The sequence below is a fragment of the Xenopus laevis genome, chromosome 2S (genome assembly GCF_017654675.1).
Source record: "Xenopus laevis strain J_2021 chromosome 2S, Xenopus_laevis_v10.1, whole genome shotgun sequence".
Taxonomy (NCBI): domain Eukaryota; kingdom Metazoa; phylum Chordata; class Amphibia; order Anura; family Pipidae; genus Xenopus; species Xenopus laevis.
This window is the reverse complement of record NC_054374.1, coordinates 168,753,587-168,774,702: the sequence shown is the minus strand read 5'-3', so window position 1 is coordinate 168,774,702 and position 21,116 is coordinate 168,753,587. Positions and strand designations below refer to the sequence as shown.

Here is a 21,116-nt window from a genome sequence, read left to right as displayed (position 1 = left end):
CCATAATAACTTCTCATTGGCTGAATGTCCCTAGTCCCGCCTCTATTCATTCATCATTCTATTACTGTCGTTACTCTGGTTGGCTGTGCTGCGTACGCCCCGCCTACTAATCATGTCATTGGAGAATATTTTCCTATTGCGCGCCGCCCAACTTCGGAATGTGACGTGTTTGCGGGAGCGCGCACGTTCGGGTGGGGAGGAGCGCGCGCTTTGGTGAGTAAAGTCTCTCATCGACTCCTATAGCATTAACGGCAAGAACCGGGAAGGGCGGGGCCTGTAGCTGTGGGTGGGACCGGAACGTTCATGTACAAACGTGTTTTTATTTATTTTATAGGAGAAATGTATTCAGTCTGTGTGGGTTATGTCTCTCTCTCTATATCTATATATATATATGTCTGTCTGTTCCCTCTCTCACATCTCTCTCTCTATTTCTTCCTCTCTCTCTCTCTCCCCCCCCTCTCCCTCTCCCTCTCTCTCTCTCTCTCTCTCTCTCTCAAAACAAATCAAATGATCTTTATTGACAGGAGCAAATACATATTAAGCTTTGCCAAAGCAGGTAGAGGGGTGAAATGGGTGGGGTTAGGGGGGGCAGTTTATGGGAATAGGGGAAAGTGGGGTCTCTCTCAGTCTATGACAGTCTCTTACATATTGTGCAGCTATTGTTACTGTCAGTGTCTCTTCTCCCAGTAGGAAGTGGAGTTTCCTCTTTTATGGATGTGAAGTCTGGGATGTGAGGGGGGAATCTGTGGAAGTGGGGGTCCCTCAGTGCTGAGTATTTGGGGCTCCATCGCTGGCACAGTCTGTTCTCTGTGGGTCTGTAGGTCTGTCTGTCCCAGTTCTGTCTCCAAGTTGTGGCCACTCAGTCTGTACATACTCACCATCTGTCTGTCTTTTGGCTTCTGTAGCCTTTCCACATATGGGGCCAGTCTGTTCTCTCTCCCCAGTGATTGGTCGATAGAAAGTTTCTGGCAATTTGATATTTCCTTCCTCCAGTCACAGACGTATTGCTCTTTGTATTTGTTTATTTTTTGTGTTATTTGGCCTTTTGTCAGTTGGTGGGAGTCTTGGGTGGGCAGGGTGCTGATGAGTTCTTATTTCAGGGTGCTGATCAGTTGTTTCAGGGTGCTGATGAGTTGTTATTTCAGGGTGCTGATGAGTTGTTATTTCAGGGTGCTGATGAGTTGTTATTTCAGGGTGCTGATGAGTTGTTTCAGGGCGCAAGGTTTGCCCTGGGTCGGGTGGTTCAGCCAGGCTTTATGGTGGTGGCTCATGGGGCTACTGATGTGTAGATGTGGCCAGTATGAGAGCGCCCTCTTGTGTATGACAAACATTAGGGGAAATGGCCGACAGGCAGAGTTTGAGGAGCTCCGGGGGATCTGGAGAAGGTACTTACAGAATTCCTGGTGGAATATTTCTGTTGGACTAGAATCCCATTTGGATTGGTCTGGGTAAGTGACAGGAGCCCAAACTTCGCTTCCATAGAGGAGGATTGAGTGATGAGACTGTGGAAGATTCTAAGCCAGACTCTCACTGGTGGTTTAAGGTGGTACAGGGGTCTTCTGATGGCATAGAAGGTCCTGCAAGCCTTGTCTTTTAGGGCAGCTATTGCTGGTTTAAAGCTTCCTGATTGGCTGATTTCTAGGCCAAGGTAGGTATAGCTGTCAGTGCCAATCAGTGGGCAGTTGTTTAGTGTGAAGGAGGGATTTTTGTGTTGTTTATTCTTCTTTTGGAAAACCATGACCTTCGTTTTGTTTGGGTTAATGGGCAGTGCCCATGTTGTGCTGTACTTCTCCAGTACTGCCAGGCTTGCAGGTCACTCTCTGCACAGCAGAACTTCACCTCTCTGTCATTTCAATCCTGGTGCTGAGGAGGAATCTAGTGCTGCTGCCAGTTCATTGATGTAGATGTTAAATAGAGTTGGACTCAGGCTGCAGCCCTGTCTGACCCCACGGTCTTGCCGGAACCACTCGCTTCTCTTCCCGTTAATCTTCATGCTCATTGGTTCTCAGTATATGAGCTCTTTATGACATCACATGTCTTCCCTCCTATGTCACTCTCCAGAAGTCTCAGCAATAGACCTGGGGGCCACACGTGGTCCCTGATGAGGCTGTGCAGGGTGTAGATCAGAGGTGCGATGGTTTGGCATGAACCCTGCTTGGCTCTGGCTGAGGACATGGTGCTGGGTCAGGAATGGGAGGATTGGCCTATTTAGGGTACAGTTTGCCCATTGTGCTGCCCACACAGATCCCTCTGTAATTGGCTGGGTCGTAACGCTCCCCACTTTTGTAGATGGGGGTTATGAGGCCCTGGTTCCATATCTGAGGGAAGTGGCCAACACTAAGGACAAGGTTAAAGAGTTTTGTTATTGCAGCATGTGTTTCATGGGGTATTGCAGGTGGTTTTTGCTCTCTCCTCTCTCTCCTTCCTCTCTCTCTCTCTCTCTTCTCACACATCTCTCTCTTCTTCTTCTTCTTCTTCTTCTCTCTCTCTCTCTCTCTCTCTCTCTCTCTCTCTCTCTCTCTCTCTCTCTCTCTCTCTCTCTCTCTCTCTCTCTCTCTCTCTCTCTCTCTCTCTCTCTCCTCTCTTACATCTCTCTCTCTTGTTTCCAGCCAGCTGTGTAATATCTCTCTCCTCACACATCGACTGTGCCCGGGTGGGGAATAGACGGAGGGTCTTTAGGGTAGGTAACCTATAGGGTGTCTGTAGGTAACAGACTTGTGCTTCTCCTCTCAGGACCGTATCTTGCTGCCAATATGGATGACATTTTCGCCCAGTGTCGGGAAGGCAACGCCGTGGCAGTGCGTCTCTGGTTGGATAACACAGAGAATGACTTAAACCAGGGGTAAGTGGGCACAGGTATTTAGCACTGTGTAAGGAGCAGGTCAGGTAGGTGTTTTGCAATGATTGATGTACGGGGTGTTTGGCAGAAGAGCTTACTCTGGCTGGGAGTGGTCACATAACCGTGTCAATCCCATGTGTTTCTTTCTACTCTAATTCTTGTGCTTCTCCCCTTTATTATTATTATTATTATTATTATTTTTATTGCTCTTCCCTTTATTGTTGTTCCACAGACCTTGAACTCAAGTAACTGCACTTGTCTGCTCCCACTCTTTTCATCAGGCCTCGTCCTGCCCCCTAAATATATGGTACCCCTAAAGGGCTTCGTCCCCTTCCAACACTTGTTTCAGTTCAGTTGGTTTCACTGCACCAGAAATAAAGACTTTTCCCAATCACTTTCTATTTCTGACAGTTTTACTAAACATTGAAATGTATCTTTTTGTTTCCTCTTCTAAAGATACATTTACTTGAAACAATTACTTGATACAATTACTTGATACAATGAGTTGATACATTTACTTGATACAATGAGTTGATACAATGAGTTGATACAATTACTTGATACAATGAGTTGATACAATGAGTTGATACAATGAGTTGATACAATTACTTGAAACAATTACTTGATACAATTACTTGATACAATGAGTTGATACAATGAGTTGATACATTTACTTGATACAATGAGTTGATACATTTACTTGATACAATGAGTTGATACAATTACTTGATACAATTACTTGAAACAATTACTTGATACAATGAGTTGATACATTTACTTGATACAATTACTTGATACAATTACTTGATACAATTACTTGATACATTTACTTGATACATTTACTTGATACAATGAGTTGATACAATTACTTGATACAATTACTTGATACAATGAGTTGATACAATTACTTGATACAATGAGTTGATACAATGAGTTGATACAATTACTTGATACAATTACTTGATACAATTACTTGATACAATGAGTTGATACAATTACTTGATACAATTACTTGATACAATGAGTTGATACAATTACTTGATACAATTACTTGATACATTTACTTGATACAATGAGTTGATACAATTACTTGATACAATGAGTTGATACAATTACTTGATACAATGAGTTGATACAATTACTTGATACAATTACTTGATACAATTACTTGATCCATGAGTTGATACATTTGATATGTTTGTCCCTGCTGAGCAGAATCCCTGAGTGTCATTAAAGGCAACTGTCAGACTTGATACAATAGTTACACTTATATTCCCCATAGATCTGTACTTTTTGGGAAAACTGTAAAAAATAAGATGGAAAGCAACTGAAAAAGACCTTTGCTTATGGAGAATAATCTGAAAACAACTGAACTTAAAAAAGTTTTTTCAGTTCCTTTCTATGTGTAAGTGTAAAGTTTCAGCTTGTTATTTCTTTACACCAGTATTAAACCAGTGGATCAGGGGGCACAGTTGGCTGTATGTTGGGTACAGGCCAGTGAAGTTATGGGGGTAGATTGAATATCAGGGGGTGCAGGAGAGAGTAGGGTAGGTACAATAATCCATGATTTGTATTCTCCCCTGTAATGGGTGCCGGTGTCTTTCAGGGATGATCATGGATTCAGCCCATTGCACTGGGCTTGCAGGGAGGGGCGCAGTAACGTCGTTGACATGCTGATTATGAGGGGTGCAAGAATCAATGTTATGAACCGAGGAGATGACACCCCACTTCATCTTGCCGCCAGCCATGGGCACCGTGATATTGTACAGAAGGTGGGTATGATGGGTCACATGACTGGAGTTTCTCCTCATTCACTACTACAATGCATCATTGGGAAGTATCTGGCTGGTGGGGGGCCCCTGCTGCTCCCCAACTCTGACCTCTCTTCTCTTTCTCAGCTCATTCAGTATAAGGCTGATGTGAACGCTGTCAATGAACATGGCAACACCCCCTTGCACTATGCCTGTTTTTGGGCTCACGATGAGGTGGCTGAGGTGAGTGACACTTGCTCTTTGTTTCAGCACCCTAAATGTTTATGTGGGAGAACCCAAGGTGCACCCATCAAAGTCGTTGCATTCTTATCACCTTCCAGCTCTGCCCTAGCACCATTGGAAGGTTCTGCCCTGTTACCCTCATTGCTCTTTAGTCAGTGCAGTTGGGTGGCACAATAGCACCTGTCCATATTGCTCCCCCATAGAGCCAACATCACCCCCCCATTTCCACAGCTGTTTGTGTCCCTCTGTAGCAGTGATCCCAGTTGACCCCAGTTGTCTTTTCCTGCTGCCCCCCCCACTCTTCTCCTGTCAGGTGTCACCCACTCATTCTTTCTCCCTTAGGACCTGGTGACTAACTCTGCCCTGATCTATATCAGTAACAAGTATGGCGAGACCCCACTGGACAAGGCTAAGGCTCATCTGAAGGAACTGCTGAAAGGTAAATGGGACAGCTGTGTTGAGTGTGAGTAAGGTAAGAGGTGAGTGTGACAGTGTTGAGTGTGAGTAAGGCAAGAGGTGAGTGTGACAGTGTTGAGTGTGAGTAAGGTAAGAGGTGAGTGTGAGTAAGGTAAGAGGTGAGTGTGAGTAAGGTAAGAGGTGAATGTGACAGTGTTGAGTGTGAGTAAGGTAAGAGGTGAGTAAGATAAGAGGTGAGTGTGACAGTGTTGAGTGTGAGTAAGGTAAGAGGTGAGTGTGACAGTGTTGAGTGTGAGTAAGGTAAGAGGTGAGTGTGACAGTGTTGAGTGTGAGTAAGGTAAGAGGTGAGTGTGAGTAAGGTAAGAGGTGAGTGTGAGTAAGGTAAGAGGTGAGTGTAAGGTAAGAGGTGAGTGTGACAGTGTTGAGTGTGAGTAAGGTAAGAGGTGAGTAAGGTAAGAGGTGAGTGTGAGTAAGGTAAGAGGTGAGTGTGACAACAGTGTTGAGTGTGAGTAAGGTAAGAGGTGAGTAAGGTAAGAGGTGAGTGTGACAGTGTTGAGTGTGAGTAAGGTAAGAGGTGAGTGTGAGTAAGGTAAGAGGTGAGTGTGACAGCAGTGTTGAGTGTGAGTAAGGTAAGAGGTCAGTGTGAGTGCTAGGACTGCAGTGAGTAGGGATAATAAAATGTGACAGCGGGGGGGTCGGGAGTGATCATTAGACACATTGGGGCTCCTCTATTGACATTGGGCAAGAAGATTATAGCCAGAGCTATGAGGGGAGCTCAGCATTGTTTATGGGGTCCCGTAGCAGTGACTGACACTGGGCACCAAGGCTTATGACTTAACACCAACTGTCGCCCTAGATATTGAATTGAGTCTCAGCTGCCACTTAGCCGAGTCCAGTTTGGCCGGGCTCCCCTGATAGCAGAGAGTTTATGTGAGTGGAAATGGAGATGCTCCTTAGAACCATCATATGTGACGCTGGGGGTCGTAGAGGATTTATGACTAATGATGGGGGTTTATAGAAGATCAATGACTAATGGGGGTTTCTTGCAGATCGAGCAGAGAAGATGGGGCAGAGTATGAGCAGGATCCCGTATAAGGACACATTCTGGAAAGGGACAACTCGAACCCGACCACGTGAGACCAGCGTTTCCCCCTGATAACACCCCCCATCTGCAAACTGCTCCCCTATATTCCATTTAATCCTTCCCCCCTCTTCTGTATTCAGCATTTCCCTACTATATAATACTCCTGAATTCTGCACCCCTATATCCTATTGTATCCCTCTATAGCTCCCCGCTTGCATTTCCCTTCTATACAAACTTAACCCCCTTCTGCTCCCCCATATCTCATAGTATCACCCAGTAGCCCCCTCTAGCCTGTCAGACACGTAACTCTATACAAATACCATATAGTAACATCTGGCTGATTCCCCTCCTTTGCTGCTTGTCATGCTCATGTTGCCCCTCCATGTTGCCCCTCCATGTTGCCCCTCCATGTTGCCCCTCCATGTTGCCCCTCCATGTTGCCCCTCCATGTTGCCCCTCCATGTTGCCCCTCCATGTTGCCCCTCCATGTTGCCCCTCCATGTTGCTCCTCCATGTTGCCCCTCCATGTTGCTCCTCCATGTTGCTCTCCCTTCTCACTACAGGTAACGGCACCCTGAATAAACAGGCTGGGATTGATTATAAGCAGCTCACCCTCAGCCACAAACTCAATGACAACCATTCTGGGGAGGTAAGACCACCAACTGGATGAGCCCCTCAGTCGTGTCTCTCTCTGTCCCTCTAATTAATTACAGTCTATCAGCCCATGTACCTGTCCTGCCTTCTTCCACTCCCACCCCAAATACCTGCACTGTCTCCCTGCATTATAGGGGGGCACCTATAAACAAATCCTAGCCCTCATGTAACAATAGTATCCGTTCTTAAAGAAATGTTAAGTCCAGAAGTCACGTAAAGGTTTTGCATTTGGTTTGACTGAATTCTAAATTGATGCTAAATGTGCCAGATTTGGTACATCCCTATTCCTAAATATTTGTATGCAATTCCCCTTGTTCCCCCCTTTTCCCAACTATGATTCATTCATTTGTTTGTCCCCCTTATTTTTCTGTACAATTGGGGTGTCTGGCAGCTCTGGAAGGGACGTTGGCAAGGCAACGACATCATCATCAAAGTTCTAAAAATACGGGACTGGAGCACAAGGAAGAGTCGAGACTTCAATGAGGAATACCCCAAACTCCGGTGGGATAATAAGCCCTGCCTTGTCATGAGGGGCAATAGAAAGGGACAGTACTGGGCTGTATAGAGAGAGATATGTGAGTGAGGGGACAATAAGAAGAGACAGCAGGATACTGGGCTGTATAGAGAGAGATATGTGAGTGAGGGACAATAAGAAGAGACAGCAGGGTACTGGGCTGTATAGAGAGAGACATGTGAGTGAGGGACAATAAGAAGAGACAGCAGGGTACTGGGCTGTATAGAGAGAGACATGTGAGTGAGGGACAATAAGAAGAGACAGCAGGGTACTGGGCTGTATAGAGAGAGACATGTGAGTGAGGGACAATAAGAAGAGACAGCAGGGTACTGGACTGTATAGAGAGAGATATGTGAGTGAGGGACAATAAGAAGAGACAGCAGGATACTGGGCTATATAGAGAGAGATATGTGAGTGAGGGACAATAGGAAGAGACAGCAGGATACTGGGCTGTATAGAGAGAGATATGTGAGTGAGGGACAATAAGAAGAGACAGCAGGATACTGGGCTGTATAGAGAGAGATATGTGAGTGAGGGACAATAAGAAGAGACAGCAGGATACTGGGCTGTATAGAGAGAGATATGTGAGTGAGGGACAATAGGAAGAGACAGCAGGATACTGGGCTGTATAGAGAGAGACATGTGAGTGAGGGACAATAAGAAGAGACAGCAGGGTACTGGGCTGTATAGAGAGAGACATGTGAGTGAGGGACAATAAGAAGAGACAGCAGGGTACTGGACTGTATAGAGAGAGATATGTGAGTGAGGGGACAATAAGAAGAGACAGCAGGGTACTGGGCTGTATAGAGAGAGACATGTGAGTGAGGGACAATAAGAAGAGACAGCAGGGTACTGGGCTGTATAGAGAGAGATATGTGAGTGAGGGACAATAAGAAGAGACAGCAGGATACTGGGCTGTATAGAGAGAGATATGTGAGTGAGGGACAATAGGAAGAGACAGCAGGGTACTGGGCTGTATAGAGAGAGATATGTGAGTGAGGGGACAATAAGAAGAGACAGCAGGATACTGGGCTGTATAGAGAGAGATATGTGAGTGAGGGACAATAAGAAGAGACAGCAGGATACTGGGCTGTATAGAGAGAGATATGTGAGTGAGGGACAATAGGAAGAGACAGCAGGGTACTGGGCTGTATAGAGAGAGATATGTGAGTGAGGGACAATAAGAAGAGACAGCAGGATACTGGGCTGTATAGAGAGAGATATGTGAGGGTACTGGGATTTCCAGCCATTGTGCCTGTTACTTTCCCTTTCTTACTTCCCATTCTGAACATTTACTTAATTTGCCTCTTCTCCCCACTCCTCCTCTTTCTGTTGTTTTCCTTCTTATTCTATTATCCCAAATTTTCTCTTCCTCAGGATTTTCTCTCATCCCAATGTTCTGCCAGTTTTGGGCGCCTGCCAGTCCCCTCCAGCCCCTCACCCTGTGCTCATCACACACTGGATGCCCTATGGGTCTCTTTTCAATGTCCTGCACGAGGGCACAAGTGAGTCGTTTGGGGATCAGGGTGTTCATAATGGTACAGAGAGAAGGAGATTTAGGGTGAGAACAAAGTATTAGTGAGTTGCACAAGCGGATAAATACTGACAAGCAAGGGGAGAGGAATGAGAGAGACACTAGTGAGCAGCAAAAGCAGTGAGAGTGCTAATGAGAAGCACAGAGAGAGGAATGATAGAGACACTAGTGAGTGACACAAGTAGTGAGAGTGCTAATGAGAAGCACAGGGAGAGGAATGATAGAGACACTAGTGTGTGGCACAAGCAGTGAGAGTGCTAATGAGAAGCACAGAGAGAGGAATGAGAGAGACACTAGTGAGTGACACAAGTAGTGAGAGTGCTAATGAGAAGCACAGAAAGAGGAATGATAGAGACACTAGTGAGTGACACAAGTAGTGAGAGTGCTAATGAGAAGTACAGAGAGAGGAATGATAGAGACACTAGTGAGTGACACAAGCAGTGAGAGTGCTAATGAGAAGCACAGAGAGAGGAATGATAGAGACACTAGTGAGTGACACAAGCAGTGAGAGTGCTAATGAGAAGCACAGGGAGAGGAATGATAGAGACACTAGTGAGCGGCACAAGTAGTGAGAGTGCTAATGAGAAGCACAGGGAGAGGAATGATAGAGACACTAGTGAGTGGCACAAGTAGTGAGAGTGCTAATGTGAAACAGAGGGAGAGGAATGATAGAGACACTAGTGAGTGGCACAAGCAGTGAGAGTGCTAATGAGAAGCACGGAGAGGAATGATGGAGACACTATTGAGTGACACAAGCAGTGAGAGTGCTAATGAGAAGCACAGAGAGAGGAATGATAGAGACACTAGTGAGCGGCACAAGTAGTGAGAGTGCTAATGAGAAGCACAGGGAGAGGAATGATAGAGACACTAGTGAGTGACACAAGTAGTGAGAGTGCTAATGAGAAGCACAGAGAGGAATGATGGAGACACTATTGAGTGACACAAGCAGTGAGAGTGCTAATGAGAAGCACAGAGAGAGGAATGATAGAGACACTAGTGAGCGGCACAAGTAGTGAGAGTGCTAATGAGAAGCACAGGGAGAGGAATGATAGAGACACTAGTGAGCGGCACAAGTAGTGAGAGTGCTAATGAGAAGCACAGGGAGAGGAATGATAGAGACACTAGTGAGTGACACAAGTAGTGAGAGTGCTAATGAGAAGCACAGAGAGAGGAATGATAGAGACACTAGTGAGCGGCACAAGTAGTGAGAGTGCTAATGAGAAGCACAGGGAGAGGAATGATAGAGACACTAGTGAGTGACACAAGCAGTGAGAGTGCTAATGAGAAGCAAAGAGAGAGGAATGATAGAGACACTAGTGAGTGACACAAGTAGTGAGAGTGCTAATGAGAAGCACAGGGAGAGGAATGATAGAGACACTAGTGAGTGACACAAGTAGTGAGAGTGCTAATGAGAAGCACAGAGAGAGGAATGATAGAGACACTAGTGAGCGGCACAAGTAGTGAGAGTGCTAATGAGAAGCACAGGGAGAGGAATGATAGAGTCACTAGTGAGTGACACAAGTAGTGAGAGTGCTAATGAGAAGCAGAGGGAGAGGAATGATAGAGACGCTAGTGAGTGACACAAGTAGTGAGAGTGCTAATGAGAAGCACAGGGAGAGGAATGATAGAGACACTAGTGAGTGACACAAGTAGTGAGAGTGCTAATGAGAAGCACAGGGAGAGGAATGATAGAGACACTAGTGAGTGACACAAGTAGTGAGAGTGCTAATGAGAAGCACAGAGAGGAATGATGGAGACACTATTGAGTGACACAAGCAGTGAGAGTGCTAATGAGAAGCACAGAGAGAGGAATGATAGAGACACTAGTGAGCGGCACAAGTAGTGAGAGTGCTAATGAGAAGCACAGGGAGAGGAATGATAGAGACACTAGTGAGTGACACAAGTAGTGAGAGTGCTAATGAGAAGCACAGAGAGAGGAATGATAGAGACACTAGTGAGTGACACAAGTAGTGAGAGTGCTAATGAGAAGCACAGGGAGAGGAATGATAGAGACACTAGTGTGTGGCACAAGCAGTGAGAGTGCTAATGAGAAGCACAGAGAGAGGAATGAGAGAGACACTAGTGAGTGACACAAGTAGTGAGAGTGCTAATGAGAAGCACAGAAAGAGGAATGATAGAGACACTAGTGAGTGACACAAGTAGTGAGAGTGCTAATGAGAAGTACAGAGAGAGGAATGATAGAGACACTAGTGAGTGACACAAGCAGTGAGAGTGCTAATGAGAAGCACAGAGAGAGGAATGATAGAGACACTAGTGAGTGACACAAGCAGTGAGAGTGCTAATGAGAAGCACAGGGAGAGGAATGATAGAGACACTAGTGAGCGGCACAAGTAGTGAGAGTGCTAATGAGAAGCACAGGGAGAGGAATGATAGAGACACTAGTGAGTGACACAAGTAGTGAGAGTGCTAATGAGAAGCACAGGGAGAGGAATGATAGAGACACTAGTGAGTGGCACAAGTAGTGAGAGTGCTAATGTGAAACAGAGGGAGAGGAATGATAGAGACACTAGTGAGTGGCACAAGCAGTGAGAGTGCTAATGAGAAGCACGGAGAGGAATGATGGAGACACTATTGAGTGACACAAGCAGTGAGAGTGCTAATGAGAAGCACAGAGAGAGGAATGATAGAGACACTAGTGAGCGGCACAAGTAGTGAGAGTGCTAATGAGAAGCACAGGGAGAGGAATGATAGACACTAGTGAGTGACACAAGTAGTGAGAGTGCTAATGAGAAGCACAGAGAGGAATGATGGAGACACTATTGAGTGACACAAGCAGTGAGAGTGCTAATGAGAAGCACAGAGAGAGGAATGATAGAGACACTAGTGAGCGGCACAAGTAGTGAGAGTGCTAATGAGAAGCACAGGGAGAGGAATGATAGAGTCACTAGTGAGTGACACAAGTAGTGAGAGTGCTAATGAGAAGCACAGGGAGAGGAATGATAGAGACACTAGTGAGTGACACAAGTAGTGAGAGTGCTAATGAGAAGCACGGAGAGGAATGATGGAGACACTATTGAGTGACACAAGCAGTGAGAGTGCTAATGAGAAGCACAGAGAGAGGAATGATAGAGACACTAGTGAGCGGCACAAGTAGTGAGAGTGCTAATGAGAAGCACAGGGAGAGGAATGATAGAGACACTAGTGAGTGACACAAGTAGTGAGAGTGCTAATGAGAAGCACAGAGAGGAATGATGGAGACACTATTGAGTGACACAAGCAGTGAGAGTGCTAATGAGAAGCACAGAGAGAGGAATGATAGAGACACTAGTGAGCGGCACAAGTGGTGAGAGTGCTAATGAGAAGCACAGGGAGAGGAATGATAGAGACACTAGTGAGCGGCACAAGTAGTGAGAGTGCTAATGAGAAGCACAGGGAGAGGAATGATAGAGACACTAGTGAGTGACACAAGTAGTGAGAGTACTAATGAGAAGCACAGGGAGAGGAATGATAGAGACACTAGTGAGTGACACAAGTAGTGAGAGTGCTAATGAGAAGCACAGAGAGAGGAATGATAGAGACACTAGTGAGCGGCACAAGTAGTGAGAGTGCTAATGAGAAGCACAGGGAGAGGAATGATAGAGACACTAGTGAGTGACACAAGCAGTGAGAGTGCTAATGAGAAGCAAAGAGAGAGGAATGATAGAGACACTAGTGAGTGACACAAGTAGTGAGAGTGCTAATGAGAAGCACAGGGAGAGGAATGATAGAGACACTAGTGAGTGACACAAGTAGTGAGAGTGCTAATGAGAAGCACAGGGAGAGGAATGATAGAGACACTAGTGAGTGACACAAGTAGTGAGAGTGCTAATGAGAAGCACAGGGAGAGGAATGATAGAGACACTAGTGAGTGACACAAGTAGTGAGAGTGCTAATGAGAAGCACAGAGAGAGGAATGATAGAGACACTAGTGAGTGACACAAGTAGTGAGAGTGCTAATGAGAAGCAGAGAGAGAGGAATGATAGAGACACTAGTGAGTGGCACAAGTAGTGAGAGTGCCCATGAGAAGCACAGGGAGAGGAATGATAGAGACACTAGTGAGTGGCACAAGTAGTGAGAGTGCTAATGAGAAGCACAGAGAGAGGAATGATAGAGACACTAGTGAGTGACACAAGTAGTGAGAGTGCTAATGAGAAGCAGAGGGAGAGGAATGATAGAGACACTAGTGAGTGGCACAAGTAGTGAGAGTGCTAATGAGAAGCACAGAGAGAGGAATGATAGAGACACTAGTGAGTGACACAAGTAGTGAGAGTGCTAATGAGAAGCAGAGGGAGAGGAATGATAGAGACACTAGTGAGTGACACAAGTAGTGAGAGTGCTAATGAGAAGCAGAGGGAGAGGAATGATAGAGACACTAGTGAGTGACACAAGTAGTGAGAGTGCTAATGAGAAGCAGAGGGAGAGGAATGATAGAGACACTAGTGAGTGACACAAGTAGTGAGAGTGCTAATGAGAAGCACAGGGAGAGGAATGATAGAGACACTAGTGAGTGACACAAGTAGTGAGAGTGCTAATGAGAAGCACAGGGAGAGGAATGATAGAGACACTAGTGTGTGGCACAAGCAGTGAGAGTGCTAATGAGAAGTACAGAGAGAGGAATGATAGAGACACTAGTGAGTGACACAAGCAGTGAGAGTGCTAATGAGAAGCACAGAGAGAGGAATGATAGAGACACTAGTGAGTGGCACAAGTAGTGAGAGTGCTAATGAGAAGCACAGGGAGAGGAATGATAGAGACACTAGTGAGCGGCACAAGTAGTGAGAGTGCTAATGAGAAGCACAGGGAGAGGAATGATAGAGACACTAGTGAGTGGCACAAGTAGTGAGAGTGCTAATGAGAAGCACAGAGAGAGGAATGATAGAGACACTAGTGAGTGGCACAAGTAGTGAGAGTGCTAATGAGAAGCAGAGGGAGAGGAATGATAGAGACACTAGTGAGTGACACAAGTAGTGAGAGTGCTAATGAGAAGCACAGAGAGAGGAATGATAGAGACACTAGTGAGTTACACAAGTAGTGAGAGTGCTTATGAGAAGCAGAGGGAGAGGAATGATAGAGACACTAGTGAGTGACACAAGTAGTGAGAGTGCTAATGAGAAGCAGAGGGAGAGGAATGATAGAGACACTAGTGAGTGACACAAGTAGTGAGAGTGCTAATGAGAAGCAAAGAGAGAGGAATGATAGAGACACCAGTGAGTGACACAAGTAGTGAGAGTGCTAATGAGAAGCACGGGGAGAGGAATGATAGAGACACCAGTGAGTGACACAAGTAGTGAGAGTGCTAATGAGAAGCACAGGGAGAGGAATGATAGAGACACTAGTGAGTGACACAAGTAGTGAGAGTGCTAATGAGAAGCACGGAGAGGAATGATGGAGACACTATTGAGTGACACAAGCAGTGAGAGTGCTAATGAGAAGCACAGAGAGAGGAATGATAGAGACACTAGTGAGCGGCACAAGTAGTGAGAGTGCTAATGAGAAGCACAGGGAGAGGAATGATAGAGACACTAGTGAGTGACACAAGTAGTGAGAGTGCTAATGAGAAGCACAGAGAGGAATGATGGAGACACTATTGAGTGACACAAGCAGTGAGAGTGCTAATGAGAAGCACAGAGAGAGGAATGATAGAGACACTAGTGAGCGGCACAAGTAGTGAGAGTGCTAATGAGAAGCACAGGGAGAGGAATGATAGAGACACTAGTGAGTGACACAAGTAGTGAGAGTGCTAATGAGAAGCACAGAGAGAGGAATGATAGAGACACTAGTGAGCGGCACAAGTAGTGAGAGTGCTAATGAGAAGCACAGGGAGAGGAATGATAGAGACACTAGTGAGTGACACAAGTAGTGAGAGTGCTAATGAGAAGCACAGAGAGAGGAATGATAGAGACACTAGTGAGCGGCACAAGTAGTGAGAGTGCTAATGAGAAGCACAGGGAGAGGAATGATAGAGTCACTAGTGAGTGACACAAGTAGTGAGAGTGCTAATGAGAAGCACAGAGAGAGGAATGATAGAGACACTAGTGAGCGGCACAAGTAGTGAGAGTGCTAATGAGAAGCACAGGGAGAGGAATGATAGAGTCACTAGTGAGTGGCACAAGTAGTGAGAGTGCTAATGAGAAGCACAGAGAGAGGAATGATAGAGACACTAGTGAGTGACACAAGTAGTGAGAGTGCTAATGAGAAGCACAGGGAGAGGAATGATAGAGACACTAGTGAGTGACACAAGTAGTGAGAGTGCTAATGAGAAGCACAGGGAGAGGAATGATAGAGACACTAGTGAGTGACACAAGTAGTGAAAGTGCTAATGAGAAGCAGAGGGAGAGGAATGATAGAGACGCTAGTGAGTGACACAAGTTGTGAGAGTGCTAATGAGAAGCACAGGGAGAGGAATGATAGAGACACTAGTGAGTGACACAAGTAGTGAGAGTGCTAATGAGAAGCACAGGGAGAGGAATGATAGAGACACTAGTGAGTGACACAAGTAGTGAGAGTGCTAATGAGAAGCACAGAGAGAGGAATGATAGAGACACTAGTGAGTGACACAAGTAGTGAGAGTGCTAATGAGAAGCAGAGAGAGAGGAATGATAGAGACACTAGTGAGTGGCACAAGTAGTGAGAGTGCCCATGAGAAGCACAGGGAGAGGAATGATAGAGACACTAGTGAGTGGCACAAGTAGTGAGAGTGCTAATGAGAAGCACAGAGAGAGGAATGATAGAGACACTAGTGAGTGACACAAGTAGTGAGAGTGCTAATGAGAAGCACGGGGAGAGGAATGATAGAGACACCAGTGAGTGACACAAGTAGTGAGAGTGCTAATGAGAAGCACAGAGAGAGGAATGATAGAGACACTAGTGAGTGACACAAGTAGTGAGAGTGCTTATGAGAAGCAGAGGGAGAGGAATGATAGAGACACTAGTGAGTGACACAAGTAGTGAGAGTGCTAATGAGAAGCAGAGGGAGAGGAATGATAGAGACACTAGTGAGTGACACAAGTAGTGAGAGTGCTAATGAGAAGCACAGGGAGAGGAATGATAGAGACACTAGTGAGTGACACAAGTAGTGAGAGTGCTAATGAGAAGCACAGAGAAAGGAATGATAGAGACACTAGTGAGTGACACAAGTAGTGAGAGTGCTAATGAGAAGCACGGGGAGAGGAATGATAGAGACACCAGTGAGTGACACAAGTAGTGAGAGTGCTAATGAGAAGCAGAGGGAGAGGAATGATAGAGACACTAGTGAGTGACACAAGTAGTGAGAGTGCTAATGAGAAGCACGGGGAGAGGAATGATAGAGACACCAGTGAGTGACACAAGTAGTGAGAGTGCTAATGAGAAGCAGAGGGAGAGGAATGATAGAGACACTAGTGAGTGGCACAAACAGACAATGTAGGAGAGTTGAGGTACCAGTGAGCAGCAGTGAGATGCGGGATGTATGTTGATATTGATATCACGTTGGTGAGGGTGGCAGGGATTGGTCAGTCTTGCCCAGTGTCATGTGACTATATTGTGTCATTTCAGATCTGGTGGTGGATCAGTGCCAGGCAGTTAAGTTTGCCCTGGACATTGCACGGGGAATGGCTTTCCTACACACCCTGGAACCTCTAATTCCGCGTCATTATCTGAACAGTCGCAGCGTCATGGTGAGTCGCCATATTTCTTCCCCGCCCTGACTTGCATTGGCTGCTCCTTGCCCCTGTCTGCTCACTTCCTGCTGCTCCGCCCCTTACTAACATCACTTCCTTTATCATTTCCTAGGAAACCTTTAAGCACTTTGCAGTTTCCTCCCACGGTTAGTTCTTATTGGTTCATTTCCCACAGCCCCATATCTTTTCTTTGTGCCCCATGTCCCCCTCTGCCCCACACCTGCCCCACACCTGCCGTGTCTTCATACCCAGTCACCATCCACTCCATTCCCTGCTGCCCATCACTTTCCCTCCACTTGTCTCCTCCCACCCAATCCTTCCCTTCAGTGCTGCCCACATTTCTATGTATGGAACTGCTCCTCTCTGCGTCATCATCTTCCATACCACCTGCCTCTCCCTGCCCCCCTTCCTTCCATGCTCCCTCTCCCCTTCCTTCCATGCTCCCACTCCCTGCCCCCTTTCCTTCCATGCTCCTACTCCCTGCACCCTTTCCTTCCATGCTCCCTCTCCCCGCACCCTTTCCTTCCATGCTCCCTCTCCCCACACCCTTTCCTTTCATGCTCCCTCTCCCTTTCCTTCCATGCTCCTTCTCCCTGCACCCTTTCCTTCCATGCTCCCTCTCCCTTTCCTTCCATGCTCCCTCTCCCCGCAACCTTTCCTTCCATGCTCCCTCTCCCTTTCCTTCCATGCTCCCTCTCCCCACACACTTTCCTTCCATGTTCCCACTCCCTGCACCCTTTCCTTCCATGTTCCCACTCCCTGCACCCTTTCCTTCCATGCTCCCTCTCCCTGCACCCTTTCCTTCCATGCTCCCGCTCCCTGCACCCTTTCCTTCCATGCTCCCTCTCCCTTTCCTTCCATGCTCCCTCTCCCCACACACTTTCCTTCCATGTTCCCACTCCCTGCACCCTTTCCTTCCATGCTTCCACTCCCTGAACCCTTTCCTTCCATGCTTCCACTCCCTGAACCCTTTCCTTCCATGCTTCCACTCCCTGAACCCTTTCCTTCCATGCTCCCACTCCCTGAACCCTTTCCTTCCATACTCCCTCTCCCTGCACCCTTTCCTTCCATGCTCCCACTCCCCGCACCCTTTCCTTCCATGCTCCCACTCCCCGCACCCTTTCCTTCCATGTTCTCTCTCCCCGCACCCTTTCCTTCCATGCTCCCTCTCCCTTTCCTTCCATGCTCCCACTCCCCGCACCCTTTCCTTCCATGCTCCCACTCCCCGCACCCTTTCCTTCCATGCTCCCACTCCCCGCACCCTTTCCTTCCATGCTCCCACTCCCCGCACCCTTTCCTTCCATGCTCCCTCTCCCTTTCCTTCCATGCTCCCGCTCCCGCACCCTTTCCTTCCATGCTCCCACTCCCCGCACCCTTTCCTTCCATGCTCCCACTCCCCGCACCCTTTCCTTCCATGCTCCCACTCCCCGCACCCTTTCCTTCCATGCTCCCTCTCCCTTTCCTTCCATGCTCCCACTCCCCGCACCCTTTCCTTCCATGCTCCCACTCCCCGCACCCTTTCCTTCCATGCTGCCATTTATTGCACCATTCTGTTGAACACTGTCCACATGTCCATACCCTGTGCCAATGACAGATAGATGAAGACATGACAGCCAGGATCAGTATGGCGGATGTGAAGGTCTCGTTCCAGTGCCCAGGCCGGATGTACAGCCCCGCGTGGGTGGCACCTGAGGGTGAGGCTCATCTTTGTTTCTTGCTTCTGGGGGTTCTGAGAGGCAGTGGAATAATAATGAAACCAGCTTATCCTCAGGGAATACGTGATGTGGAATACTGTGGGGTCACTTCTACCCTCCCCATTATTTAGTTATTGTACAGTTGTGTGTTAGTGGGAGTGCTCAGAGGTAGTGCAGAAAGTGCAGGAGTACAGGCAGTGTTAATCAGTCCAACCCCTCCAACCTTTTCTTCAGGCAGGATTGTCAGGTCTGGATGCTGAAATGATGGTATTTAACCCTCTATCCTCCCTTAGCGCTGCAGAAACGCCCAGAGGATATTAACCGTCGCTCTGCTGACATGTGGAGTTTTGCCGTTCTGCTTTGGGAGCTGGTGACCCGCGAGGTTCCATTTGCCGACCTCTCAAACATGGAGATTGGCATGAAGGTGATGTTCTGGGCAAGGAGGGGTGGGAGGAGCTATTCCTGTATTGCATTGGATTTAGCTGCAGGGAGTTGGGTTGACGACTGTGACAAGTTGTGGGTGTCTTGTAGGTTTCCCTTGAAGGCCTCCGTCCCACCATCCCCCCCGGGATCTCGCCCCATATCTGCAAGTTGATGAAGATTTGTATGAACGAAGACCCTGCCAAGCGACCCAAGTTTGATATGATCGCCCCCATCCTGGAGAAGATGCAGGAGAAATAAGTGCAGCGCTCGCACAAGTGCTACAATAGTGCAACACACAAGCCTCTGAGACAAGTCACAGCTACACAAGTAACACACGCCCGTTGGTGCCACACGGGTACAAAGTGCCTTTGCATGAATGAGAACCCGCTATAACCATAGTCTGGGGTACCCCCTCCAACTGTCACTGGGGTACAGGCAACCCAATGGCACAGTCTCCCCAAAGCTCAAGTCACTGGCAGGGGCCACTGTACCACTCCTATTGTTTTGCTAAAATTGCCAATTCTTCTTCAAGTTTAGGGTCGATTTGCATTTCTGGGAAGCGTTTACCCCACACTGTCCGTGGCTGCTGGGTCAGTGCCTGGGAACAATATGGAGTAGCACTGCTTAGTTACTGGGGGCCGGTGCTTTTGTGACTATGTGTCTGTTACTGCAGAGTGTTGTTTGGTGCAATAATGCAGGTACCGCCCCTCTCTATATCTGCCGCCGCCCCCCCTTATATATATACAGCGCCTGTCCTGCAAGTGTATAAATATTTATATCTGTATCACATTATATCACTATGCCATGTATCTTACTGTATGGGGGGGCCACGCTGCTCCCCTTTTTCAGCCTAAAAAAGCAAAAGTATTTTTTTTATATAAATTAACCCTTTGCACCTTGTGACAAACAAATAAATATTATTTTAAAACAAATCCTATCCTATACATTATTATTATTATTATTATTATTATTATTATTATTATTATTATTATTATTAACATGTATTTATATAGCGCCAACATATTGCGTAGCACTGTAAAGTAAATGTGATTATACAACTAAATCACATGAATTATATACATAGAACATATGGAGTAACAAACATCACAATCAATACAGGTACAAAAGGTGAGGAAGGCCGAATGCAAAAGAGCTTACAGTCTAAAGGGAGGGGAGTGGGCAAGATTGAATTAAGTGAGTGAGAAATGTGGTACTGTATGTGGTGTTGCGTTTGGTAGTTAAGCAGAGTGAGGGGAGGCTTCTCGAAAGAAGTGTGTTTTCAGAGATTTCTTGAAAGCAGAAAGGTTGGGAGAAAGTGGGACAGATCGTGGGAGAGAGTTCCAGAGGAGGGAGCAGCCCTTGCAAAGTCTTGAATGTGAGCATGTGAGGAGGTAATGAGAGAAGAGTTGAGTAGCAGGTCAGTAGAGGAGAGTAGTAAGCGGTTGGGTGAGTATATAGAGATGAGTTCAGAGATGTAGGGTGGGGCAGAGTTATGAAGTGCTTTGAAAGTCAGGGTCATTAATTTGAATTTGATTCTGAAAGGTAACGGAAGCCAGTGCAGGGATTGACAGAATGGCGAGGCAGAGGAGGAGCGGTTGCTGAGGTGTATGAGCCTCGCAGCAGTGTTCATTATGGACTGGAGAGCTGAAAGTCTCTGGAGGGGAGAGTTACAGTAGTCTAGACGCGATATGATGAGAGAGTGAATAAGAATTTTGGCAGCATCTTGGGTGATAAATGATGGTATTTTGGATATGTTCCTTAGGTGGAAGTGACATGATTTAATAAGTGACTGGATATGAGGAGTGAATGACAGGGCAGAATCTAGGATAACCCCAAGGCACCGGGCCTGGGGAGAGGGGGTGATTGTGGAATTGTTAACTATGATGGATACTTCCGGGATGTTACTGGTGTTAGTTGGAGGAAAGAGAACCATTTCAGTTTTAGAGAGGTTTAATTTAAGGTAGCGTTGTGACATCCAGGTAGAGATAGCGGACAGGCAGGAGGAGACGCGAGTTAGGAGTTCTGGGTTGAGATCAGGAGATGAGAGATAGTAGGCGCTCAAGTAGTTTAGAGATGAAAGGTAGCAGAGAGATAGGTCGGAGGTTGTCAAGATTGGAGGGATCAAGAGAGGGTTTTTTCAGAATGGGGGTGACAAGAGCATGTTTTAGTTGAGAAGGAAACAGTCCAGTTGAGAGGGAAAGATTAAATAGGTGAGTTAAGGCTTTGATTAGACAAGGATTGGTATTGCGGAGAAGTTTTGAGGGAATTGGATCAAGCGGCAGGTGGTAAGGTGAGAAGAGGCCA

The 21,116-nt window shown here is 46.6% G+C and overlaps 1 protein-coding gene across 2 annotated transcripts; it reads left to right on the top strand.

The window, feature by feature from the left end:
• The first annotated feature begins 65 nt into the window (after positions 1-65).
• ilk.S (integrin linked kinase S homeolog) lies at positions 66-19,744 on the top strand. 2 transcript variants are annotated; one of them, XM_041583174.1, is made up of 13 exons: positions 66-213; positions 2,734-2,842; positions 4,446-4,611; positions 4,738-4,833; positions 5,176-5,272; positions 6,300-6,383; positions 6,898-6,983; positions 7,380-7,489; positions 8,880-9,007; positions 16,571-16,692; positions 18,290-18,389; positions 18,683-18,813; positions 18,921-19,744. In XM_041583174.1, the coding sequence occupies exons 2-13, from the start codon at positions 2,754-2,756 to the stop codon at positions 19,068-19,070; spliced, it is 1,359 nt and encodes a 452-aa protein (XP_041439108.1). In that variant the 5' UTR covers positions 66-213; positions 2,734-2,753; the 3' UTR covers positions 19,071-19,744.
• Positions 19,745-21,116: the final 1,372 nt, after the last annotated feature.